The sequence below is a fragment of the Rhodamnia argentea genome, chromosome 1 (assembly GCF_020921035.1).
Source record: "Rhodamnia argentea isolate NSW1041297 chromosome 1, ASM2092103v1, whole genome shotgun sequence".
NCBI classification, from domain to species: domain Eukaryota; kingdom Viridiplantae; phylum Streptophyta; class Magnoliopsida; order Myrtales; family Myrtaceae; genus Rhodamnia; species Rhodamnia argentea.
In genome coordinates, this window is record NC_063150.1 from 6,230,983 (window position 1) to 6,256,760 (window position 25,778).

At 42.0% G+C, this 25,778-nt stretch overlaps 5 protein-coding genes across 8 annotated transcripts; 3 read left to right on the forward strand and 2 right to left on the reverse strand.

Moving 5' to 3' along the window:
* The first annotated feature begins 625 nt into the window (after nt 1-625).
* On the forward strand, nt 626-5,417 carry LOC115754580. Its single transcript, XM_030693647.2, has 8 exons — nt 626-1,019; nt 1,143-1,210; nt 1,689-1,755; nt 1,874-2,028; nt 2,141-2,211; nt 3,419-3,487; nt 4,064-4,164; nt 4,844-5,417. Exons 1-8 carry the CDS (start codon nt 756-758, stop codon nt 5,144-5,146), a joined length of 1,098 nt encoding a protein of 365 aa, XP_030549507.1. The 5' UTR covers nt 626-755; the 3' UTR covers nt 5,147-5,417.
* Nucleotides 5,418-6,000: 583 nt separating this feature from the next.
* On the reverse strand, nt 6,001-9,199 carry LOC115754579 (pentatricopeptide repeat-containing protein At1g02370, mitochondrial-like). 2 transcript variants are annotated; one of them, XM_030693644.2, is made up of 3 exons: nt 9,110-9,199; nt 8,782-9,078; nt 6,001-7,462 (listed from the first exon to the last, which is right to left on the reverse strand). In XM_030693644.2, the coding sequence occupies exons 2-3, from the start codon at nt 9,046-9,048 to the stop codon at nt 6,245-6,247; spliced, it is 1,485 nt and encodes a 494-aa protein (XP_030549504.1). In that variant the 5' UTR covers nt 9,049-9,078; nt 9,110-9,199; the 3' UTR covers nt 6,001-6,244. The 2 variants fall into 2 exon arrangements, with proteins under 2 accessions (XP_030549504.1, XP_048137668.1); XM_048281711.1 differs by lacking the exons at nt 8,782-9,078; nt 9,110-9,199 and adding an exon at nt 8,270-8,760.
* Nucleotides 9,200-12,079: 2,880 nt separating this feature from the next.
* Nucleotides 12,080-14,878, forward strand: LOC115754582 (beta-carotene isomerase D27, chloroplastic). Its single transcript, XM_030693650.2, has 9 exons — nt 12,080-12,120; nt 12,316-12,445; nt 12,524-12,616; nt 12,857-12,961; nt 13,311-13,410; nt 13,569-13,660; nt 13,781-13,861; nt 14,083-14,151; nt 14,448-14,878. The coding sequence occupies exons 2-9, from the start codon at nt 12,329-12,331 to the stop codon at nt 14,580-14,582; spliced, it is 792 nt and encodes a 263-aa protein (XP_030549510.1). The 5' UTR covers nt 12,080-12,120; nt 12,316-12,328; the 3' UTR covers nt 14,583-14,878.
* Nucleotides 14,879-15,640: 762 nt separating this feature from the next.
* On the reverse strand, nt 15,641-20,137 carry LOC115754576 (DEAD-box ATP-dependent RNA helicase 24). Of its 3 annotated transcripts, none has more exons than XM_030693636.2 (5): nt 19,354-20,137; nt 17,655-18,883; nt 16,756-16,795; nt 16,055-16,454; nt 15,641-15,963 (listed from the first exon to the last, which is right to left on the reverse strand). In XM_030693636.2, exons 1-5 carry the CDS (start codon nt 19,940-19,942, stop codon nt 15,918-15,920), a joined length of 2,304 nt encoding a protein of 767 aa, XP_030549496.1. In that variant the 5' UTR covers nt 19,943-20,137; the 3' UTR covers nt 15,641-15,917. The 3 variants fall into 3 exon arrangements, with proteins under 3 accessions (XP_030549496.1, XP_030549495.1, XP_030549494.1); XM_030693635.2 differs by having other exon boundaries at nt 15,641-15,966; XM_030693634.2 differs by having other exon boundaries at nt 15,641-15,969.
* Nucleotides 20,138-23,669: 3,532 nt separating this feature from the next.
* LOC115754566 (probable pectinesterase/pectinesterase inhibitor 13) lies at nt 23,670-24,468 on the forward strand. Its single transcript, XM_030693620.2, has one exon. It carries the CDS (start codon nt 23,726-23,728, stop codon nt 24,416-24,418), a length of 693 nt encoding a protein of 230 aa, XP_030549480.1. The 5' UTR covers nt 23,670-23,725; the 3' UTR covers nt 24,419-24,468.
* Nucleotides 24,469-25,778: the final 1,310 nt, after the last annotated feature.

Consider the following 25,778-nt stretch of genomic DNA (forward strand, 5'->3'; position numbering starts at 1 on the left):
ATATTAGTTTAGGGTAAACTTGTCACAAAAGTATCAATTTAGGATTTTTGGTGGTCAAAAAAATAGTTTGAGGTAAATTTGTCACAAATATATCGGTTTGGGATTTTTCGTGATAAAAAAAGGATAAATTTGTTACATGTGTATTAGTTTGGGGTTTTCCGTAATATTGATCAAATAAAAACATATCGTGGTGTTAAGATCATTCTAGAGTTAGAAAAGATACCACCTGACTCATTATAGATTTAGATTAGACTAATTTATTTCTTGCTTATTTTGGAGACGTTTGTTTCGCGAAAATTAAAAGATTTGAAAAATATTTTCTTAGAAGTGATGAGTTGTTTCGCTAAAAAACTAAATGAATAAATATTTTATTGGACTAATTATTCAGCGATATAAATGATTATTTTTAAAAATATATTTTTAGATTATTTATTTGTCAGCAAAATACATAAACATGTACAGTAACTCATGTAGTTATTTTCCGGGGATAGTAATTGTTGTTGTACTTACATATCCCAACATCATTGTACGACAGATCGTACTAATTTCTCTCATCGTAAATAAAATAAAATAAAATAAAACATGATAATGACAAAATAAGTGGAACATCGTTCGTTCTGTCCTTTCCAATTTGGCGGAAGCCGCGGAACCACCGAGAGCGCAGAGCGAAGTCTAAGCTTTGACTTCCCTTCGATAAGTTCGAGCTCGCGATCGCACGCCACCTCTCGGGTCCACCAATCATCTTCTTCTCCGCAATGCCTCGTCCTCTGACGCCCCTCCTTCTCCTCGCCCTCACGTTCGTCGTCGCGCGAGTCAGCTCGCACGAGGAGCCGGGCGAGTGGAGGTGCGAGTCCGACTCGGCGGAGATCCGGCTACTGGCCGAGTTCCGGCCCGGGATCGTCGCTCTCGACGGCCGCCCCGACGATTGGGACGCGGTCGACGGGTCCGAGTTCGCGCTCCTCCCCGCTCTCGATCCCGACGCCGACAAGGAGTACAATGGCGGGAAAATGACCGTTAAGGTGCGCTTTTTCGTGTACGAACTTGGAGAGTTTTCTCTTGAGAACGTAAAGGTTTGTTTTTCGGAGAGGAAGCGTTTGATGCTGCGTAAATACTAAGGGCCGGCGAAATTGGAATTGTTGCAGGCTCTTCACGACGGCAAAGACGTGTTCTTCTTGTTGCAAGTGGATGGCGACTATGTGTACTCTCCTGGGTAAGCTCAAGCGCTCGAGCTTGCATTTGTAAATTGAACCGAAATCGAAATGTCGGATGGATTCAATGTGACGTGCTCGACTGATTTAGTGGTTTCTGCGTAAAATGGTTAAGTTGCCTATTAGGACCGGGTTCTGAATGGAACTGAAGGTGCATTCACTGTGAATCTTACATAGGCTCTATGATGGTTTAGTGGGAGGGCAGTATGCGGTTGGCATATTCTTTAGTTTGATTTTCATGCTTAAGCTTAAAGTTTGCTCCATTCTTGTCGTTGCTGGTAGAGTTCTATGTAAGTAGATTTTAATCTAGATGAGTCACGTCCAGTTGAGCTCGCATTAGTCCTACTCTGCAATTGTATTATGCATATGATTCATTTCTAAACTGGACTGCATCGTTAGTCCCCCTTCTTAATCATTTAAGGGCCATGAAAGACGGCAAAAATGACGTTATTTTCTTTGTTTTTTCCTTTCTTTATGCAGCAACAGTAACAAATGCCCCTCAGTTGCTCTCATGTTCCAAATTGGTCGAAGTGCTACCTATCACGATGTAATCTCTCAAACTTTTGGTGCTTTGTTCCTTTGTTTGTTTGCTTTTTTTGGCAGTCGATAGCATGACGATCAAAGTTTTTGTTTCCTAGTCTCAGAATAATATTTGTTATTAATAGATGGGTGGGTGTAAGGAAGGCACTGGTACTTGCACCAGCAAGACATGTAAAGACCATGAAGTTGATATAATGCACTTTTCAATCGGAAATGCCATACCGGGAAGGCTCTATGGTGGAAATCCTATTGATATTGCCAAAGGATATGGTGGTGACAGGTGAATCATCTCTTTGACCTTCCAGGAATTAGACTGATGTTTGCAATTAGGATACTTTCAAGTTCATATCGCTTGCTAAATTCCATTCTCATGTATGAGTTCCTGAAAACAGGTTTGGCCATTTGGTCGATCTTTACGCTTGGACCCCGCACTGCAGATATCTCGATGGAACTGGCCCTTCAGGTATTTTCATGGTTAATGGAATTCTTTTTCTCCTTTGATATACAGTATCTTTATCAATTTTTGTGCTGAGAGGACGGACCACTAACCATAAACGGGAAAGATGAGGATACAGTGCAAAAGAAGCTGATGGCAAAACATATGTGGCACAGAAGTCATAAAGTACATTAAAAATCAATGGTCACATTTTTCTGATGCTCCAATTGTAGTTGCCGTATTGACAGCGAACGGAAAAATTGTGATCTCCAGATCTTGTGCTTATTCTCTTAGCTGTAATCAAAGACGGGTCTTCTCGTCTATATTGTTCTTTCTCCAACTCTACTTGATACCTGCGACTTCCCAACTCTACTTGAGAGCAGGCTAGTCCCAGAAAATGTCCTTCCGTTTCTTTTTTAATTGCCAATTGACTTTACCCAAGTGTATCTGCCAGCCTTTATATAGATCGCAACAGTAATGACAGTTATTACAAATCACATAAACAGAGTGTCTGTTCACTGTTTGCAAGGATTTTGCCACCTATGACATTTTGATGCAATGCTCTCCGTTGTAGATGCAAAAAAACATATAGACCTTTGATTACTCCTATCTGGGAAAAGTCTGTGATTTATCCTAGCCAGCAAACAGATTATAGAAGTCTAGCTTTGCTGATTAAAAAGGCAATTGATCATCATAAGAAAACTACAGTATAGAATCTGCATGTCCAAAGTAATGGAAAATCCTCATACTTAGTGCTCTTGTCATAAAAAAAATTAGGTGCCTAGCCTCTTGCAGGAAATCAGCTACATGGCTATTTACTTCTTTGTTTTCTGACGAGCTGCTTATGATATAATTTGTCAAACTATAATTTATGATTAGGATGATGAATTCCCCATGTCTACCTTGCACTTGCCTGAAATGACAGAATTAGCATGGGATGGATTAATAAAAGCTCTGTTTTCTAGACCCATTGAAACTTGGGTTAACTGAGACATTTGTTCAGCTGGCTCCATTTGATAGTTTGTTATGGTACTGAGTGATGCTCTTTTATAGAGTGAGATATCAATAGGACTTGGAATCCTCCTTGTTTCATGGCTATACCATTAAGTGTTCATACCTTCGAGGTCTGCCCGTTCCTTCATGCACCCCACTCCGAGATAGACAGTGTGAGAGAGTTAAAGCCCGGATGGAGAGATGGAGTACTAATCATCAATTGCCTGTGTCTCCACTTCAGGAAATGACTCCAGTGCGCAGAACAACTGGAGAGGTGCATGGTGGCACAGCAGCTTGTCTGTACAGTCTGGTACTTTACTGCTTGCAATCTCATGATAAAGTTACATCAACATTTTTGCATATGCCTGTGCATGAACATCCTTAATTCTCTGTGCATGCAGTGTATTTTCTGCTTATTCATGTGTTTGGAATGCAAATGTAACGGTATATTTAACTATAGGTTGCCCATGTCATGGCTCCTACTAAATGACTGAGCGATAATTCCCTTTTACATAAGATGGAGAGGATATAGGCATATGAAGTTTCATGCACCCGGCCTCTGTGACTTAGCTGCTGTATATTGCATTCTTTACCCACCCATGTCATGTCCTCAGCATGGAGTGCTGATTAATTAAAACCTTTAGCTTTTGTTCTTGGTGCTCTAGTAAGTGACAAATTTATACTTAGTTACATCGGTCCTGTTCTGAGAAGTTGGAGTGGAGAACCCAACTGACACCAGTAGGTAAAGGCATTTTCGGTTGCCCATGAGTCTTAGGCATAAACAGATTTCCCTATCTCTACCGCAATAGCTGTGATAGAACTATCAACTGTGCTTTGTTTGCTCAAAATTAATTCATCAATAATAAATTATATATGCATTTGTCAGGTTTTGTCCTAGAAGACAGTCCATATGGATCAGATGGTCAAAAGGGCACATATTACTTTGAATTTTCAAGGCCTTTGAGAACGATGGATCGCCTTCAACAGGTTTGGTAGCTTTCGTACTTTTTGCCATACAGTAGAGCATATAGGCTGCAGTGCAGAGTTCTACAATAACCTGTTAAATCAGAATGGGAATCTTTATTATTTCTACTGTGTTAAAGCAGATGATCAAAATTAGGTAATGTTGTCATAGATGAGGGAACTTAGGTTCTCATAGCATTATTTAAGGTTAAGAGCAGGTCATCATTGTCGTAGTGAATTTGATAGCATTTTCTACAGCACGTTCCTTCTAATCAGCTGCTTAAGAAAACAAGACTTGGAATGACTAGAACATAGTTTGTCCTGATTACCAAGTCAGTGCAATGTACCATGATGAGTTTTGAAGTTCAGATTGCCTTCCTCGTTCTGTTTGTCTTTGCATTTTTAGATATTTTGAATTGGTGAATTGTGACTTTGAGATACTTTGGTCCAGCTAGAGTACGAAGATAGTCATCTCGAATGTGTTTTGTTCTTCAATAACAATATCAGTCTATAAATGGGTACAATTTTTGGATTTGTTTTCTAGCAGTGTGTTTAGACCAACGTTAGATGGAAGGCAATCTTTTGGTGCCCTTTTGCCCTGTTGTATTATGCATATATGGATTTGTAATTTCCTCTCATGCAAATCAGTTTAATTATGCAGTGAAAAGAAATTTGAATGATTTTTGGCATGCGATATCTGCAGGATGTCCAGTTCACAATTGGTGAATCGAGTAAAATATCAGCGGCATTCTGGTATCCTGTCGATGGGACTCCATGGCATGGATCGGGGCACTTCACCATCAGTTGTGACTGGTTGTCTTTGGATATTACTTCGGGTGGGTCGACGCTCACGAAGTCAACATCGGCAAGTTCCTGGGACGTGGCAAGCATGTTCTCCTTCCTATTTTCTGTGATCGCTTTGTGCCTGTCGATTTTTGCCATTTACCGCATTTCTAGACCTAGAAGTTTCCAGTTTTCTCCCATGGAAGAAGTATCTATGGAATAATCATTTGGTTTTAGTGTTGGCGATCGCGTTCGAGGGTCGAGGTCATTAATCCTTCCACAGAATCGAACAGCTTTGCTTCCATACAAATTTTCGTGTTGACATTTGATATTCAGTTAGTGTTTTCAATGTTCACAATACACAATGTGTCATGTATCCGGTCATCTTGTTGATATCAAAGTATATTGTAGCTTGGCTTGGTTGAGACTGCGTCTTCATGTAGTCTTTCAGTATTACTCTCAATATTTAGAAAAAAAAATTTTTTTTTTTTTGGTGGACTGTATTACTCTTAATGTTTTTTGGTCCTGATTTCCATGTACCAAGGTGCTTGGTTGAGATTGTAATCATCTGTTACCAAAAAAATGTTTTTTTTTCCTTAAAAAACCTAAAAAAAGGTGTGCTCGACTCGATACCTCACGAGCTGTAGGTCTGGACCAAGCACAAGAAGTTAAGAACAACCCGACCAATTGGCCCAAACCCCTACACACGCGTTATAATTACCTATAAACGAGAACATTTGTGTTTCCGTCCTCCCATCAGAGGTGGATAAACGAGAGACTTGCTTGTAAATTGGAAGAATTTGTAGATGCTCTCGATGTTTACGAGCCTAAGCAAATTCTCGACCAGTGAATATTGAACCCTCCGTGAAACCCATGCGATCCAAAAGGATGGGATTCCTCGGGCTCGTGTGCAACCGGAGACAAACACAACTTTTCTGAGGATGTTTACACGATTCCAGTAAACAGACCCATTTAAATGACTTGCTATGCTTTCTGCCGTAGTAACTTTCAAGAAATTCGGCAGTCGCAGGCGAGCTCACTACAGATCAATTCAAATAAATATTCCTTGCATATTCGCCAATTTGAAAGATACTTTCACATCAAATTGCTCTCTACTAACAGAGTGAGTGCCGATGAGTGGTAGGGCATACATCCCAGTGCCGAATCAACAGAAGATCTCAGCTAATGTTCCAGGCCATGCATACAGCAAATGAATGCCAGCGACGACTAAGAGCACTAGTGCACTGCGAATTGGGCAACGATTGTCTGATTGTGTACGCCAAACTAACCCATGCCTACCCTAATGCTCCTGGCGCTGTAGTCATGAGGCACACACCTTTTCACACAAATTATATAGCTCGTCATCCATTGTTATGTCATCTCTTTCCAGCATTTTACGAATCTCTGGAGCTGTTCTGCCAGCTGCTATATAAGTTTTCAGCAACACCTTGACACCCACTTCATTCTTCAAAAGCACGCAGAACTTTTCGGCGGAGTCAGTGTCTTTAGTTTCCTCGAAGTGCTTCAGGAATGCATTCATGATAACTGCATCAGGATGCCACTTTTCACCTTCTGCTCCAGCAATAACTGCAGCCAAGTGCTCCATAGCCAAATCTACCTCACCTTTTTTCAAGAAGTAGAGCATAAATACCTCCCTGCCCTTGAAAAATGGTCTATTGCCCCTCCTAATGGCCTCATCGAATATTCTTGATGCCTCTTCTAGCATGTCGCGCTCTAGGCATGCACTTACCGCGACTTTTGCTAACCTTTGATCGTAACTGCGGCAACCAGACTCCCACTCGTTGAAACATTTTAGTAAACCCTCTACATCCTTTAGTCTACAAAGCGCCTGAAGCATGATAAGATAGCTGAAGTTGGTCGGCGTTTTAAAAACCTCCTTTAAGGACTCCCAAACCCGATTCACCTCCTTCAGATTAGAAGTGCCTGCATACAGGCTGATCAGAAAATGGTACGGCTCACAGTTTTGGGGTTTCATAAAAGTTTCCAGATTCCTCAGAGCGGACTCAGCTTTCTCAAATAGTCCGGCATTGACATAGATCGAGGCTAGGTTGCTATACACGGTCCAATCGTCACCCTGACTTGAATCATTCAACATCTCTTGCCACACCATTTCTACTCCCTCAATATCATCTAAACTCGCATAACTCTGCATCCAGATTATGTAGGCAAAATTGTCCAAGGAAATTTTTTTCTCCTTCATTTTTGCTACAAGGGAAGGGACCATCTCAGGCTTGCCCAATCTCAAGTACAATGTCATAAGATTGCCGAAAGCCAACCTAGTGGAGAAGTTCAGTTCATCCATTTTCTTGAAGAGGGCCAATGCCTTGTCTTCATTAGCTTCCTTACAGTAGCAGTTTAAAAGAGTTCCATACGTAACTAAATTTTTGGCTGATTCAGGGAGGCTATTAAAATAACTCTCAGCTGCATCTATCCCTTTGACCTTTGATATCAGGTCCAAGTTTAGCGCATGATCTGCATATGCGAAATTGATATTTCTTTTCTCCATCCATTGCATTACCTGCAATTGACGTAGAAAGACATTGATGGAACACAATTACATCAACTTACTCAATTAAGTTCACCAATGCTTATAAAATGAGTTGATGAAGATTGATCCTCGTGAAATCAACTTGGAACACCAAGTGACACATGCACATCAGAGTCAAATTTATTAAAAAGAAACATAAGCATTCATGAACCAAGGAGAACAGATGTAGCCCCAATTTACCTGGTACTCAAAGGAATGAAAGTTCAATGGTAAGTTGACCCAACCGTCACAAGGAAATTCATTTCCCCTAATTATGCAGTGTCACAAGGAAAAATCAAAGGTACAGGACATTTGAACATGGATTTCCTCATGGACGTTGAATTTCACCACACAATACGAAAATCTCCCTCTCTGTTATGATTAATTTGTCATTAAATTTTCATCCTTCTTGGCGAAGGCCCCTGTATCAGACTGATTGAAAGGGAAAACAAAATGAAAAGTAAAGGTGAACATATCAAACTTTAAACCTTCCAAATGCTCTCTCTCAAGATCTTCTACATCTTAGTTCCCTGATGTCGAGCATGTCATTAAGTGTAATCCTTGAACTTTGATGGCAAAAGTGAAAATATAAAAGCACATAATCTGAAGGTTGTCAGACTCGCACCCACACAAAAGAAACAAAAACTACACACAAACCAGTAGACGATCTTGTTTGTTGAGTATAGATCTACGTATCTATCACCTCAGACAAATTAGCATAGGCCTTGGAAGCTAGAATTAACTCAATTGACTCTTAAGATGCAAGGAAGCTAAAGAAAGCTACCAAGCTGAACATGCCTAGAGCAATCGTCTGGATGTCTGGTTCGCTCACTCAGTTAAAAGCTTTGACAGCACTGTTGAGGCAGTCGTAATTATTCAAGCACAACACTCCGATGCAACGAGAAAATCCCTAAACAGTTTCATCTCTTCTCTCGAACTTATCATTCGGTTTTTTCCTCCTACATCCCACTCTCGCTCGCTCGCTCTTTGTCTGCCATTTTTTAAAGACTTCGCTGAGAAGCCAAGAATTCTATCAACCCCTGATGAACCGCTGATCAAGGGCAACATGATGAACATTGACTGAACTATTGGCCAAAAAAACGAACGGCATGTATACATTATCACTCAAAACAGATACGGAGCATCGGACATCGCTCGATACGTCTATCTACATCAGAAGCTTTCACTTTCACCAACATCATAACGACTAAAGAGACCAAACTAACCCGCAATACCATCAATGCTCAGACTTCGACGGAGGGAGGAAATCGTGAGAGGTGCTTATTTATGGGAGCTAGAATCGGACCAACCTCGAGAGCGTGCTCGTAGCGACGGTACTTGCGCAACTCCCTGGCGCACCTCACCAGGTCGAGTTTGCTCAGCCTCCGTCCCTCCATGATGTAATCGTTCAACGTCTTCGATACGCTCCCTCCGAAACCTGCCAGAGGAGACAGCCTCCGGTAAATCCGCACCGGCCTCGCCTCCAACGGCGCCGCCGCAGGCGAGGGAGTCTCCGCCACGGCGGATAGCCGTCTCAGGTGGGTTAATCTGGAGGCTATATGTCGGCTAGGGTTCATTTTGTTCGCCGATCAGCGCCCTCGACGGTGGTCAATGACGGGGGCTGTGGTTTAGTGAGGGTTTAGAGAACCGAGGGCGGCATTTCGACGCAGAGCTGAGGTAGCACCGTTTCATCTCAAACTGCCAAGCACGTCGTTTAGCGAAGTCTGCGTCGTTTTGTCGTTTTGAAAGCAAAAAAACTGCACAATATTTGGAAGGCCTACTTCTAAAAAAAAAAATTCAATTTTAGGTCCGAGTCTCAAATCTACCTTAATTTTTTTTCCTCATAAAAAACCCTTAATTTTAGATCTAATCCCAAATTTACCCCCTAACTTTTTTTTGTCTTGAAAAAACCCCCAAATTGTAGACATAGTCCCAATGCCCTGAATTTTGTTTTGTCTTAAAAAAAATCATAAATTTTCAATGTATTTTCAAATCTATCCCATATTCTGGTCCCAACTTGACGTGGCATTTTCATGTTGATTAAAAAAAATCCACTCGAGCAATACGTGGCATTTTCACGTGGATATTAAATCTATCATAGTAAAGAATTTCTCCAAAATGAAACCGTTCTAGAATATGAAAATTAAGGACGATTAACGTCGATTTTTGGATAGAGGGATAACGGAGGAAATTTGAGACTAGAGTAAAAATCAATGATTTTTTCTTAGATAAAAAAATTCGGGATATATTTGGGACTAAAACTAAAGTTTAGGATCTTTTCTAAGACAAAAAAAAAAAAACTCGGGATAGATTTGGGATTGAACCTAAAGTTGAGAATTTTTTCTGAGACAAAAAAAAGAATTCGGGACAAATTTGGGACTTGAATTAAAGTTTAGGATTTTTATGACTTGATCTAAAGTGCTTGAGGAACGCATCAGCTTCTCCAGCTCTTAAATTCATAGTATAGACTCGCCTCCTCGGGCCGCCGTCTTGGCCACCGCACATAGCCGCCACAGCTGCGTGAATCCGGAGGCATGTGCCGTCAAGGGTTCATCTTCTTCACCGACGGATAGCCCCCCCGGCGGTGGTTTAGCGAGGGTTTGTGAGTATGAATCCGAATGTGGATTCAATTGGCTTAATGTAATTTCACCAACAACGTCGCTTTCTTTACTTTATTTTAAATTTAAAAAATGATGACGTCAACCGAAACCCAATAAAAGTATCATCCGTGTCCTATCTATTCGGATTGTTAATGGCGCAAATAGTGATAATCATGAAATTTTAGAATTAACTGTATCGACGATACGATACGGATTTTTTGAGACTCCAATGAAACCATCGAGTAGGGTTTGAAAATGAAAAGAAAAAGTAAAGTGTCAAAAAAGTCATAAATATATTGTATTGGTACTAATTCAGTCGTAAACATTTTATTAGTGTAAATTTAGTCATAAATCTTTTATATTTATTCCAATCGAGTCTATCCACTCAATTTTAGCAGGAAATTACTAACGTGGATGTTGGACGTCCCACGTAATACGATCGGCCAACACCGATATGTATATTTTTGAAATTTTTGAAATTTTTTGAATTTTTGAATAATTTTAATATTTTTTTCTTTTCTTTTTTGCCTTTCTTCTTTGTTCTCTTTTCCGCTTCCCACTTTTGCATTGCAGGTGGTCGGCCACTGTCCGGCCACGCTGGCTTTGTCGGGCCAAGAGCGAGCCTTGCCACGACCAACCCTTGCACAGGCCAAATCTAGCTACGTTGACCTATATGACCTCCATTGCCGCTACCGACATCAACCTACGACCTTCGCGAATGGTGAAAGACAGAACAGAGAGACGGCAATGACAATCTATGTAGCACCGACACTCCTCCTAAGTGAGAGTGTCGTGTCCGACACCGTGTCCGACACCGATACCCATCCGACACCTCCCGACACCCGTGTCGGTCACGTTGACCGCGTATCGGCATTTCGACGCTTGGTCAATGGGGCCGACACTCTGCCGACACCCGAGTCCGACGTGTCGGACATGTGAAGTTCATTAAAAAAGAGAAAAAACTTAATAACGACGGTTTGGACTTTGGAACCCTAAATATTGTAGAATTGCGACCCCCGTCGTCGTGTTTCCCTTTCCTTCTCTCTGAGTTGTGGGACTGACCCATCTTCTAAAAATTTAGCCTTAACTACTCGGCAATGCTAACTTTTAGATCTTTTATGAAAGATAAAACCTTCTAATCTCATTTGGTATCCTTTTATGGTGCCATGTTTTTAAGTTTTCCGGAATATGATATCTTTCTATTTTTTTACAATTCTTGAGTTTGTCGAATTGTTGACGTAAGTGAAAGCTCGCCATCTACGATTCGAATCGGTGCATATAATACCTATTTCGGTTTTATTTATTTTTTTATATTTAAAAAAATATTTAATATAACGTGTCCCGGACGTGTCAGATTTTTCTATTTTTGAGAAATGACGTATCGGCGTGTCGTGTCGTGTCGCGTGTCGGTGTCCGTGTCGGTATCGGTGCTACTTAGATGACAACTCAAGTGATTAGGGGGCCGGCGTTTGATGACGGCTGGAGGCGCAATGGCAAAAGCATCGTCGCGGCCTTGACTTGGCGAGGACGACTTCGACCAGGCGAGGACAACCTTGACGAGTCTCGTCCTCGCCTGGGCAACACCGGTCAAGGCCACCTTGCCCGGGCAAGGGTCGATCGTCTTGAGGCTAGCCTTCCCGACGTGCGGCCTATGGCCGGCCACCTGCAATGCAGAAGTGGGAAGTAGGAGAGGGAAGCAGAAAAAAGAATGAAGAAGAAAGGAAAAACAGAAAAAAAAAAAAAAAATTAAAAATTTATTGAAAATCATAAAATTATTTTTAAAATGTCCAGTTAGCACAAGTTGTGACACGTGGGACGGTTGGCGCTCACGTCAGCGATTTTCGATCAAAATTGACAGGATTGACTCAATTTTCATAAATACAAAATGTTTATGACTAAATTATCAAAAATAAAATATTTATGACTGAATTGATACTAATACAATAGGTTTATGACTTTTTTTTACACTTTTTTCACAAAAAAAAAAAAAACCACAAACAATATATATAGTGCATTAGTCACTTTCTGGAAGACAAGGCAGCAATACTATTGTCAACTTTGTGTTACGCTATGAACTTGCAATAATCCGACGAATAATCAGGGGTTTTAAATCATCAAATGAAGTTTCTATCTTAGCATAGTTCGTAACCTTGTGAAAAGACTTAGGGAAAAAGAGAAAAACGCTTCCTACATTCCGTTGATATAGACATGCTCAGGTCCAAAAAGTTTGGAAAATTTGGAGATTTTGCCATTGAAGATGAAGCCTCTGGTTCTCCTCTCTCCTCTCCCCACGTCTTCGTTCTCTCCCCGCGGTCACGCGCCACGCAGAGCAAGCGCTAGATTCCCCACCCGTCTCTCTCTCCACTCCAAGACGGTGCGCTGCTTCAACTCTCTCTCTCTCTCTCTCTCTCTCTCTGATTATGAGGCCAATGGGGGTCGTCGTGTTCATCAGAGCGTGGCAGATGGTGCGACTCCCAGGGCTGAACACAAGCCTGGCGTGTTCGACGCTCTGTTCCTCAACCTGTTCCGTAGCAAGATGGTCAAGGTCAGCTCGACTCCCGTATTGAATTGATAGAACTAGAGAAAACGAGACATGATTAGGAATCCCAACAGGTTTTCGTGTCATCTGCCGCCATGGGGGATTGCTTGTTTGCTGTATGCTATTGCAACGTGTTTGATGTTGCTTCTGCTTTGGGCAAGTCGTGCGATTTTTGGGTATCTTGTTGGCTTTGCGGGGGGTGGGTGGGTGATGTCCATGTTGTTGCTTTCAAGGGGCTATTAACAGGAGGTTGGATGGGATTCAGAGAAGCCAGGATACGACGGGCTGATCGAAGTCGCGCGCCGCCTCATGATGAAGGGTTCGAATAACTCCGACACCAGAGATGCGACGGTAAAGCGCCTTTTGTACCTCTTGGTTTTTCTTCTAAAATTCAGCAGAAAATGGACGGTCGAATGATCTCTCCTGATATATAGGGATCGTTTCTATCAATAAAATGAAAACGGGGTGTGTGTATGTGTCTGAGGACATGCTTAATCTGTGCTTGAAAGAGCAAATTCTGCATCTTTTTTGAGCTTTACTCTCTCTGTTTTACTCTCTGGTGCCCATGCATTATTCAGTTCCAATGTGTTTTGCGCTATAAGGTACTTCATATTTCGCCAGTTGATGAGGAGAACAAAATGTCTTTGATGCTGATCATTGATTTCGGGATGTCATCTGTAACTTTTGGTGCTCACAATAGGTTCGGATTTTAAGATCGCTGTTCCCTCCGTTCCTGCCGGAGCTTTACCAATTGCTCGTCGCACCGATAGGAGAAGGAAAGGTAGCTGCAGTTATGGTTGGTAAGTCTTCTTTTCGCGAGTTTCTTGTCTGGCTCCATCTCCCTTCTTGCTTGTGTTGAACAACAGATGCATTTCTGGTGGGTTTTCGAGAGAGAGGGAAGCGTTTCTTTGGACCTAATGAAGTTCTGTTTCGATGTGCATGTACATTGTCCCTCAAGCAAGAGTGACTGTGCTCACTTGTCAATGGCTCATGGGAAAATGCACGGTCAATTCTGTCGACCTTCCTGATGGCACCTCTTGTGAAAGTGGGGTAATACACGTTAAATAGTACGCCTTTACCTGTCTCTAAACCATTAAGAATGTCATCTAGAGCAGTGGCTAGAAATGGACGCTGTAGATCCCCATTTTGATGCCATAATGTGCAGTACAGGTCTTTGTGGAGAGATGCAAGTATTTGGAGGAGAGCAAGTGTGTCGGGATCTGCGTCAATACTTGTAAGCTTCCGACTCAGGTTAGTGATGTCCCCGAACGAAACAGATGGTTCCTTCAGTAAACACAGATTTAGTTGATTCGACCCCAACATGAAAAGCATCAAAATCCGGAGTTCTTGCTATTTTTTGCCCTCTTATCCATAGTAATGTTCTGTTACCTCCGGGAATAAAGCGAGATAAAAGAGGTTTGTCTCTTTCAGAGGGTCTTATGGTTTGCCTGGTGTCATTGAACTCTTTCCAGACTTTCTTCAAGGACTACATGGGGGTTCCCTTGCTTATGGAGCCGAACTTTGAAGACTACAGCTGCCAGGTATCTGCATATTTAACTCAGTGAAACCTGCTTCGCGTGCCAGCTTTAGTCTTCATGTGTGCGGCGTTCCCGAGGGAAACTCTTGTTCCACGGGTCCGGCGCTACTCGCATCATTTTCTTCAAAAGGGTCTATAGCTAAATGGGTAGAGAGAGTTACAGGAAAATAGACGGGGGCAGGACTGGAGAGGATTGATCGTTGGTGGTTGGGCATTGCGTCATTCATATCGATCGATCTCGTGCAACTTTACTCTCGATTGGTAGTAACTGATCAATGATCTCTCCTTCTAATGGCGCAGTTCAAGTTTGGCATTCATCCTCCGCGGCCTCGAGAGGATGCGGCCCTCAAGGAGCCTTGCTTGGAGATTTGTCCCAACGCTATCCGACGGAGAGAAGTCACGCAGAACACTGAATTAGGATGCCCAAAGGCATGATGATTGCACATATGCAAAAGCAAGCACTGTACATGGTACTAAAGTGGATTACAATTTATAACTCCGGAAGAATTCTATGCATATGGCGAGATAAAATAGACTGTTAGTTATTCGCAGAGGATTACTTTATTTTTTTTTTAATGAAAAAAATCAGCAGTTTTTCACAAGATCGATGATTGAATCAGCCAATTTTTTTATGCTTGTGGTAAGACACGATCTTATAAAGTGCACGTAGAAGATTAGTAACCTCTGGATATTACTTCGTAATAGTGGATATGGAACGAAAGTGTCCTGAATAACTGAAACAAAAACTGAATCGAAAACCGAAACGAATTTAGCCAAAATTTCGCTCATTTTCAGTTTGATCAATTTTGTTTCGGATATTAGAAAAAATCACTTTTTTTTTTCTGGTTCAGTTTTTTCAATTCGGTTCAGTTGTCAGTCAACCGAATTGAACTGAATAATTTTCGGTTTGATTCATATTAGGTTCAGGCGAGATTTGATTCGGTTAGAGTGTATAACCTAACGGATCAGTTCTGTTTTTTTTAAAAAAATGACCCTACTGAATTGTTGTTCTATTGTAGCACTAACCATCCAGCGGACCGAATAACAACTGCGTCATTCTTATCAAGAGCAAGTTCAAATCACGAATGTAACACATCATCGCAGGTTATTGATAAGTAAATAATGATGTCTATCTAGATATTTCGAACATACAAAAAAATAACCGGCCGAGATAGAAACAATTATCCTGCTCCGATGTAGCATAACTACAAAGACAAGCACTATCCGGGACGCAACGCCACGTTCAAGCATCATAAGAGCGATCCCCTATGGGAATACGAATAACCATAGCAGAGCCAGCCAAAGAATATGTAATTTTGAGCAGGAATCACAGTTTTCAATGGGAGCATCGCATTCAACAGCAACAACACCGTGATGACTCCCATCAATTCTGAATCGTCCACGCAAAGAGGTACAACTACGCGTAGAATAACAAACCAGGCATGCATTAAACCAGGATCCCCTCAGGCCACATCTCCTGGGCAATCCATGAGTTATAAACAAAGAAATCATGCATTTCTTCTGCTTCGATTGGATTCTTTCAAAAGAATTTTCAGAGAAAGAGAAACGCGGCCTTTCTACAAGAGTAAAAAAACTCATGTACTCCTGCTACATCTGGAGTGGATTTTCGATGCTGTAGATATGAAACATACTTGAACATTAACTTACAGATGAGGAACTTACTCAATCTACAAAATTACAGACAAATAACATATTGACTATCCTCAGGGATGAAAAGACTCTGTCAACATAGGTCCAGTTTTCATTAAATCAACGGTCCCAGCCAGAGGGGCGGCGCCTTTCCCTTGTTTGATCTCTACTGCTGCAAAATTGGAAACAAACAAAGGTATAGACTCAATGACAGCACATATACCAAAAAATGGACATAGGCAGGAAATGAAGCTAACCTTTCTGAACTTCTATGACCAGCATTCTCTATAGGTCTCTCACCAGTAGGATTTACTCCTGATGTGGGAGTACTATATGACTTAGTTGTCCGAGCTTTATAATCATCTCCTCCTATAGTACCACCAGATACAAATCCAGTCATCGCCGGTCTCCTGCTTGCATGCATGTTTGAACTGCTATTTATGCCTTGATTTTGGGAGTTAGAAGCAGCAGCCACGAAGTTACTTTTAAATTGAGCCATCATCCCGGTCTTCAACGAGTTAACAGCTGCTGATCGACTTGGAGCATTCTGAGATGATGTACTTGACTCCGGATTATATCCTATACCCAAACCAAAGTCCACTCCACGAACGCCTCTACCACCGCCGCCGCCCCCTCTTCCCCGACCCTTTCTCCCACCTGCTTAAAGAATTATATCATGAATAGGAAACATAACAATCAATTAGAAAATAACGCTTTTAAAACTTTTTCTTCCATGTTTTATGACAAATCCAGAGATGATTTATCACCATTCTGTGCGCGCTTGTGTGTGTGTGTGTGTGTGTGTGTGTGTGTGTGTGTGTGGAGAGAGAGAGAGAGAGAGAGAGAGAGAGAGAGAGAGAGAGAGAGAGATGTTGCAAAGTAGGACTTCCAATGTCCAGACAAAAAAAAAAAAATCAAAACTGGAGCAAGTTGCCGGACAAGATGAAGCTAAGTATACCTCCTTTTCTTGAGTCGCGTTTGGACCTAAATCTTCCATCCTGATAATTGACAAATAAAATGACTGATCAGAACCTAAGACCATCACAAAATGATATCAAGAGAGCTTGAAGGAAGAGCTAACTGAACTTCAAGCCAAAAATGGGACATTTTGAGTCTGAATACATCTTCTGGCCAGAAAGTCTCAGTAATTTTGACAAAAAAACAGTCTAATCAAAAGACAAGCCCATATGACATATATATTCAAAGAGTGAAAACGACAGCATATGATAAAGGCGCTAAAATTAATAGAATGCAAAGCAAAATAATCATTTGCAAGCTGTCCATCTTAATCATTCCACCATCTTTTCGCTCTCAACTCTTTCTCATGGATGCCAAAAGTCCCATGTTTTGGAAGATCTGCATTTGCATATTTCATGTAACATAGGCAACAATGCATTTCTTTTTTGTGGGGGAGGGGAAGAGATGGACGAGAAGAGCGAGGAAGGCAGAAGTCTCTTTATTACATCAAGAAAGCTTCAAACTGTTGCTTAAGCCAATATTTGTCCACATTGCCCATTAATTCAAGCTAAATATGCAGTGCTAAGGCATCAATTCTCTTCTTATCCCACTTTTCCATCCTTCCTATGTTATAATGACTGCCTACATCTTCTTCCACTGATAGACGACATAAACACAAGGGGCCGGCATCATGTAGGCCAGTTGTCAATGCAACATCACTTGTGCGCATTATGAAGTCCCCACTGGGAAGAAAGGGTAACACTTAAAGTTCGCATTTTTGCACAATTGGAAAACTCAAAAACTATAACAGATGCAACGGGCCATCAGATCACTCAATTGGCTGTATAAATGATGTAATGAATGTGTAATATCAGAACTAGCACAAGGTTTGAATTTTACCTTCATGGCAAGATCCATGAGCTCCGCTGAAACATTCTGACCAGCGGCTATCAGACTATTAACCAACTCCCCAGCAAATCGAGCCTCCTTTTGCGTTACAAGAGTATATGCAACCCCGTCTTTGTCACCTGCACGACCTGTTCTACCAATGCGATGGACATGCATGTCCATATCACGTGCAATATCAAAGTTCACAACTGACTTAATAGACTTGATGTCGAGACCCCGAGCAGCCACATCTGTCGCAACAAGAACATGATATATGCCGGATTTAAATTTTTGAAGAATTTCCATCCGAGAAGCCTGGTCCTTATCACCATGAAGAGCAGCAACTTTGAATCCTCTTTGAGACAACTGTGACTCAATCTCATCCACGGCAGCCTTCTTTGAGGCAAATACTAGAACATCTCCCTCATCAATTAGTGCAGGTAGTTTCTCAATAAGCCAAGGCAACTTTTCTGCGTCAGAAGGAATGACATGAACCACCTGTGTGATATCTTCATTGGCCATTCCCACTTCTCCCACAGTAACTCTTACGGGATCCGAGAGGATTTCTCTGGCTAGCTTCTCAACTTTTCGAGGCATAGTTGCTGAAAATAGTAATGTCTGACGGTCAGGCCTAATTTGGCCAACGATAGACCTTATTTGCGGCTCAAATCCAAGGTCAAACATTCTATCAGCCTCATCTAGAACCAAGTAAGTTGCTCTCAACATTGTCAGTGCCTTCATTTTTAGCATGTCTATTAATCTTCCAGGAGTTGCAACCACTATTTCACATCCTGCCTTCAATTCCTTAAACTGTTCCAGTTTGGACATTCCACCATAAACGGCAGAGACACGAATGCCATAAGATTTGGAAAATTTTTTGCACTCTAAATATATTTGGTGTGCTAATTCTCTGGTTGGAGCACATATCACCCCTATAGGGCCCTCTTCTTTCGCCAGTTCAGGTTGATCCATGATATGCACTACCATAGGAAGCACAAAAGCAGCGGTTTTACCGGAACCGGTCTTTGCTATACCGATGATGTCTGTTCCTGAGAGCACAATTGGTAAAGCTTGGCATTGTATTGAAGTGGGTTTTTCATATCCCTGTTTTGCAATAGCATTCATAAGTTGAGGAGCAAAGCCACAATCATCAAATGCCTTGACCGGCCTTGGGACATCAAATCCTGACACCCGGATAGCCAAACTCTTCCTATAATCAGCGACATCCTGCTCACTCATCCCTAAAAGCAACAATTTTGGGCGTCACACCACATGGAGCAAAAATAACAAAAGGAAAAATACAAGGAGCTCAACATAATAACCCGCAGTGCATGGAAATCCAGATAGTGTGATGTGGGTATTCTAATCTGAAACTAACCAGTGACTTGGAACAGTCAAAACTGATGGAATGGGTGTGTAATTCACCCATGTACTTTCGTACTAAAAACGTTCACATCCCACAATTCCCCAAATTGATAATTCCGCTGCTTGGAAACCTAGACAACATCAAAATACTTGTCCCGAGAAATTAAAGAGAGACTGCAGAAACGTTGATGAACATGAACAATCAATAATTCTACCTATAATAATGACTAGAGTCTAGCTATGCCGAGAAAATTACCACGCAGCAAAAGCAAGATGAAAAATACCAATGAAGCAGATTCTGACCTATCAGCATAACTAAATCAGCAAGAGCGTCCGCAACACTCACCTGAAATTGACTCCTTCTCCTCGTAAAAGTCCTTATTGAACGGTTCATAATCAATCTCACTGTGGTCCAGAGCCGGAATCGGCTCAATCTTCTTTTTATCCAACACAATCGGATTATCGTCCGAATCGTACTCCAACATCCCGGCGTCAATTGCCTTTGCGGCCGCATAAACCTCCTCATCTGAATCATAACCGGCGTGCAACACGTCCGACGCCAGCGTGAGCCCCACGTCCTTCTTCGCCCGCAAGAAGCTCTCCATCGGATCGTCCTCCTCGTCGTCCCTGTACTTCTCCACCTTCTCCTTCGGCTTCGGAGGAGGCGCGGCCTTCATCTCCTCGTGTATCCCCTCCATGAACGCGTCGAGAGGGTCGATTTCGTCGTTCTCGCCATTCCCGGCGCCGTTCTCCCTCGCGGCGTCTTCGTCTTCGTACTCGATGTTGTCGAGGTCGGTGTCCTCGTAGTTGTCATGGCCGTGCGCGCGAGAGGAAGGAGGGACGTAGAGACGCTGCGGAGGCTGGGATTGCTCGAAGTTGTAGGTGGCCTGGCGGTTGATTCCAAACCCTTCGAATCCGAACTTCCTCTTCGACATGATTCAAATTCGAGTTTCAGAGCGGCAGAGAAGGAAAGAAGAGAGAAAAAAACCCTAAATCGACTTGCGATTGAGAAGGTTGGTGACGAAACAGAAGTAGAGAGCTCGAGATTGTGTCGCTGTGTGCGACTGATAGAAGGTTTTCGCATACATGTCCAGCTTTCAGCTTGCTTCTCTTCGGGTTCTTCATTCGACACGAATTTGCTAGTTGGATTGGATCGTCGCCAACTCGGGTCAAATACTAACTTCATTCGACCCGAATTTGCTTCTTGGATTTTTTTTTGGGAAATTTAAAAAAAGGCCCAAACTCCTCTCATTTTCTCTAATAAAGACATAAAATGAATCTTATTTCAAATAATAACATAAAGTGCCCTCATTTTTTTCAAATAATGATATGAATTAAACGTTATTTCAAATAAATGCTTGAAGTAGCCACGAAATTTAAAAAAAAAAAAGGTTGATTTCAAGGGCATTTTTCGATTTTTTTATATATGATTTTTTTATTTTTATTAAAATTTTATTTTTTCTATATATTTAAAATTTAATTAAAAAAAAACATACGAAGGCCCACTCTGGCCGCCACCCCACTATTGAGGGGGGTGGTAAAAGCTGGTAGGGTCGTCGGCGACTCGGCGAGGGCCAGCAACCCCCCCGACCAAGGCGAGGGCCAACTAGCCCTCTCCTATATCCGGGCGAGGGGTCCGCAACCCCCGTCCCGATTAGGGGAGGGCCCGCCCTGGTTAAGGCAAAGGTCGATGATCTTCGCCTAGGGTCCGGGCGAGGAGTCGCCGGCCATCACCTAGATCCGAGAGAGGGCCGGAGGCCCTTACCTCTAGCAGGTAGGGTCATTGGAGACCCACCAGCCTTTTTCGCCCTCTCCGACCCCCCCACGGCGGTGGATCGATTACCACGGGTTGTGTGGTAGTTTTTAATTTTTTTTTTAATTTTTTCATTTTTAAAAACCAGAAAAATGAGAAAATTGAGAAAAATAAACAAAAAGTCAAAATGAGAAAATGATGAAAATACCCTTTAGACCAAGCCATTTTTGAAACTTTATGGCCACCCCATGCCTTTATTTGAAATATATTATGTCATTTCAGGCCTTTATTTGAAACAATATTCACTTGAGCCCCTTTTTTGAGAAAATAAGAAGACTTGAGGTCCTGTTTTGGAATTGTTCCTTTTTTTTTTTTTGCCCAATTGCTACTTGGATTTTTTTTTTCGAATTGCTACTTGGATTGAGTCGCTGCAATTTTTTTTTTTCAGTTGAAAGAATCGCGGCGAATTTGAATGGCTCATAAAAATCAACAAACAATAAATATTTTTATTATCCATAAACTATTATTGATAATGATAGTATTTTTTTATTAGTTTAATTATTTTAAAAGATACAAACTACCGTTTTATACTTTACCAAAAAAAAAAATCTACCATTTTATAAAAAAAATATTTTTCGTACTATTCATTTTTCACGAAAATATACTGCTAAGTTTGGAATTGATCAATGTCATCAACAAGTCAACTCATTTATGATACCACACAGGTTATTTGTACACGGATCAATACGATTGATCCGTCAATGTAAATCGACATGTATATTTACCTTGTTAATACAACGTGATTAGACGTGTTTTATGTGTTCAATACTCATATCCAATGGCTTTTTTTAGGGTTAAAAATATCACATGTCGTTAAAAACCCTCACTCAATAATTTGCTACAAATGTAACATTAATCAATGGGAGAATTTGTCAAAAAAGTCATAAAATTATTGTACTTTTGTCAATTCAATCATAAATTTTTGCGTTTGTGCCAATTCGGTCTATCAGGCCAACTTTAACCGACACTAACAGGGTAATTTTTTAAATGATTTTAATATTTTTTTTCAAGTTTTTTTTGTTTTTTCTCTTTCTTTTTTTTGTTCTCCTTCTTCCTCCAGCCGATTGCCGAATCGAGACCGGTTGGAAGAGAGGGCCAAAGGGCCAATAGAGCCGGCATTGCTAGGCAAGCTCGGCCTCGCCATCGCCGAGCCATGGCGTCGGTGTTACCGTAACCTTTCTCTAACTCGAACCCTTCAAATCTCTCGTCTCGTTCTCAAGCTAGCCACCTCTCTCTCTCTCTCTCTCTCTCTCTCTGTAACATCTAGAGGTTGCCATGGTTGGGCGATGGCAAGGCCGGATCTCGCCATGGCATCGTCGTTGTTGTTACCGGGCGACCTCGGCTTGTCATCTGAAGGAAGAAGGAGAATAAAAAACAAAAGAAATAGAAAGAAAAGAGTCAAAACAAAAAAAAAAAAATGTTGTAAAAAAATTGCCCCGACAACGCCATGTCAATACCGTTAGGCCAAAGTTAGTTGGATAGATTGAATTGGAAAAAAATACAAAACATTTATGACAAAAAAAAATGGCATAAATATAAATCATTTATAACCGAATTGGCAAAATTAAAAGGTTTAGGAGTAAATTAGCTAAAGTCCAACGGGTTTTTGACTTTTTTGATAATTTTCCCTTAAACATCGTTTAGAAACATTTTGAAATGTATCAAACATGTTGACACAAGGTGTCGTGTAATAGCGTGCTCTACGTGTTACCATCATAAACGGGTCGATGTATAGTATTGTGTTGGCACCAAATATGATGACGCGTTCGATAATCATGTTAACCGTGTCCTATCGTGTGACTCACTTTATTAATCGTATCTTGTTCATAACCTTTGCGTTATAATTTTTATTTCCACGTGACACGAATTAAGATTGAACCCTTTTCTCTTTTAATTTCGGCATCCGAAAATGGGTGTTTGGATGTCTGAATTATGCAATGAATGTTTAAGCCTTTTATCTGTTTTGGTCGGAATTTAAGCCGTTTGAAGTGTGTCAAATGGGTAGGTTGTCGGTGTCTTCGGATTATCCTTTTCGAGAGGGGTGAATTTGGGGTGGCTTGTGCTTATGGGCGGGTTCAAGACTTGGAAGACATGTCGGTTAAAATTACTGAAAACGCCTTTCTCCTTCCACGTATATTTATAATTTCGTTGTAAATTGTATAATGTATCTTATAAACGAATTCTTTATGTTAAATTCTATTTCATGAGGTGATTTCACTTGATTTTCAAATGTTGATTTCGTCCGTTCACTTCACGCCACGTGTTGGAGATAATTAGGGATTCTCAGCAATAATTTCTTATTAGAAATATTTTTACCGATTCTCTGTATCTTTATTTGATTGTGCGTATCTTACTTAATATATTCCCTTAGATATGATTCAATTGTTATTTTTATTATGATACTTGAAATAGACAGAAATTCTCCAAATTCTCTTTTCTTTTACTCTATTCTTTAACTCGACACGCGCATAAACGTGGCCGGTTCCGGTTCAAAACCGCCGGTTCGTAGGCCTAGCAGCCTCTTTTCCCGGGCCTCCTCCTTTAAAAAAAAAAAGGGTCGGAACCGTGGGCCCGATCAACGGGCAGGTTTCGGGCCCACGATTCATTTGGCCATGTCTACCTGCGCACACATTAAATGAGTTTTTGTTTATAGCCTATTTAAAGATTAACTAAAATCCAAAAGATTAGTACCCAAATCATCCATCCAAAGGTCCCAATTAGACCTAGCTAAAAATACAAAAAATCTGTTAATTAGTTTCGCTACCAAAAATAGCATTGGAAGTTACCAAGTTGACCAGATTGACAAACCCTATTTACAGGCATCTCTCCTCCTCTAGGCCAATCTCCGTCAGCCTTCTTCGTCTTTTACTTCCTCTGATCATCTGGAGATCGGAGAGAGACAACCATGGCGACGTCCAAATCTTGCTCGCTGTTCCTCCTCGTCTCCGCCACCTCCGCCTTGCTCCTCTCCTCCGCCATCGTTGACGCCGTCTGTGTGGCCCGCAAGCCCCTCTCGTTAGAGGCCGTCGCCCACAAGGAACTCCCCATAACTCCCGCCTCCTTCCAGAAGCAGTCGTCCGTCCCTCAGGTCTCGCTCTTCGCCTCCAATGCCGTGAAGGGGGTCGGCCTCAACCACCTCGACAAGGTGGATCACACGGTGGTCGACATCTGCCACCAGACCGACTACCCCGACGTCTGCATACCCACCGTCAGCGCCCACCTGAAGGGGACGGCCAACCCGCTCTCGATGCTCACGGCCGAGATCGAGGCCTGCACGGAGAAGACAAAGAGCGCCGCCGCTGAGGTCGCCAAGATCGCTGCCGACCCTTCCACATCGTCCGCCGAAAAGATGGCCCTCAGCACCTGCAAGGAGAACTACAACTCCGCCCTCGACAGCCTGAGCAAAGCGGAGAAGGCGGCCGCGGCGCATGACGTGGGCACGCTGAACAGCGAGCTCAGCGCCGTGATCACGTACGCCAGCACCTGTGACGACTCGTTCATCGAGTTGAGCTTGAAGTCACCGGTGGAAGGGGCCGACCGCATTCTGCAGAAGCTCGGGAGCAATTGCCTCGCCATTGCTGCTCAAGTTCATTTCTGAATGTAGAGCGGATTTATTGATCAATTCGCGGATGTGTTGAAGAGGAAGCGGTGTTGACATGCACACAGATTGAATTTGAATTTTCCCCTTTGGAAACCGACTCTAAACAAGGAATTGAATTCTAAAAATTTCATTTACCTGCTCTCTGCACGAGAATTTGCTGTTCCTCGTCTTAAACTCGTGATTGACCTAACATTCAGCCACAATTCATGAAAGGAAAACGCCATTACATAGCTACAATCTTAGGACCGCTAGACCAACTTCATCTTCGAAATCTACGAGGATGATGATGCAATACTACATGGACTGAGATGGTAAACACTTTCAGACAAAACCCTCGTTGCAGATATTCAGAGAAGATTTGACTGGTGTCTTCGGCGGGTCTGGTTCATTCCGAGTAACTGTTATGATATGAATGTTCTTGCAAAGGAGACGACCAACGGGCTCCCGAAGGTCGGCGCGGCGATCCAGGCTTGCACGTGAAGATGGAGAGCGCTACCGTGAAGATCACCGAGAGTGCAGCTGAACCTTCAGCATAGGCCGCTCTTGCCGCCTGCATGGAGCTCTACAGTTTGGCCCTCGAGATAGCCACCCAGAAGGCCGTCGCGCCACGCGACGAGAGCAAGGTCGGGACGATGCTCGGCGGCCTCGGCCACAAACTGCAGCACTCGCTTTACGATAGACTTAAAAGGAACTCCTCAAACAATTGATAAAACCAAAAAAAAAAAGAAAAAGAACTCCTCAAACATGAACTCAAGAAAATACCAAACATGGGAATAAAAGAGATTGTCTGTTACATTCTGTAGTCTTTATTTCAATATTGTAACGTGAGCTTTTTAAGTCAATGAATCCCTTTTGCGTTGACCGTTAATTAAGAAAGAAGTGCTGATAAAGATGCCCAAAATATTAGCTACGAAAGGAGAGCCCCCTCTCTCAATCCCTTTCCCCCCTCCCCCCATCTTTAATATCTACCTCTTTGTCTCTCGTCTTCAAAATTTCTGTTTGATTTCGAAGTATAGGGATCTTCCGTGAGTGTTCAAAACTTTCTTCTTCGCTTGGATTGTGTTCCTTTTTCTCGCCCCCCACCCTGTTCTGGTAGTTTGTGAAAAATTTTGTGCAGCTGATCTTGGGTGAACGTGAAGACCGGTTCGGCCATCCGTGTTAATCGACAGCTACCAATGAGGATGTTCGTAACGTGACCCCATAAAATCTCCGAGATTAGACCGCTCTTCTTCAACACACCGATATTGGTGCTATTATTCGGTAATGGTGATGGGGACATCGAATCTAGACGCACACCGCAAGTTGTTGCAAATTGGTGCAAGAGTTCTCGATGTGTCCTCATCATTGAATCTAGTGA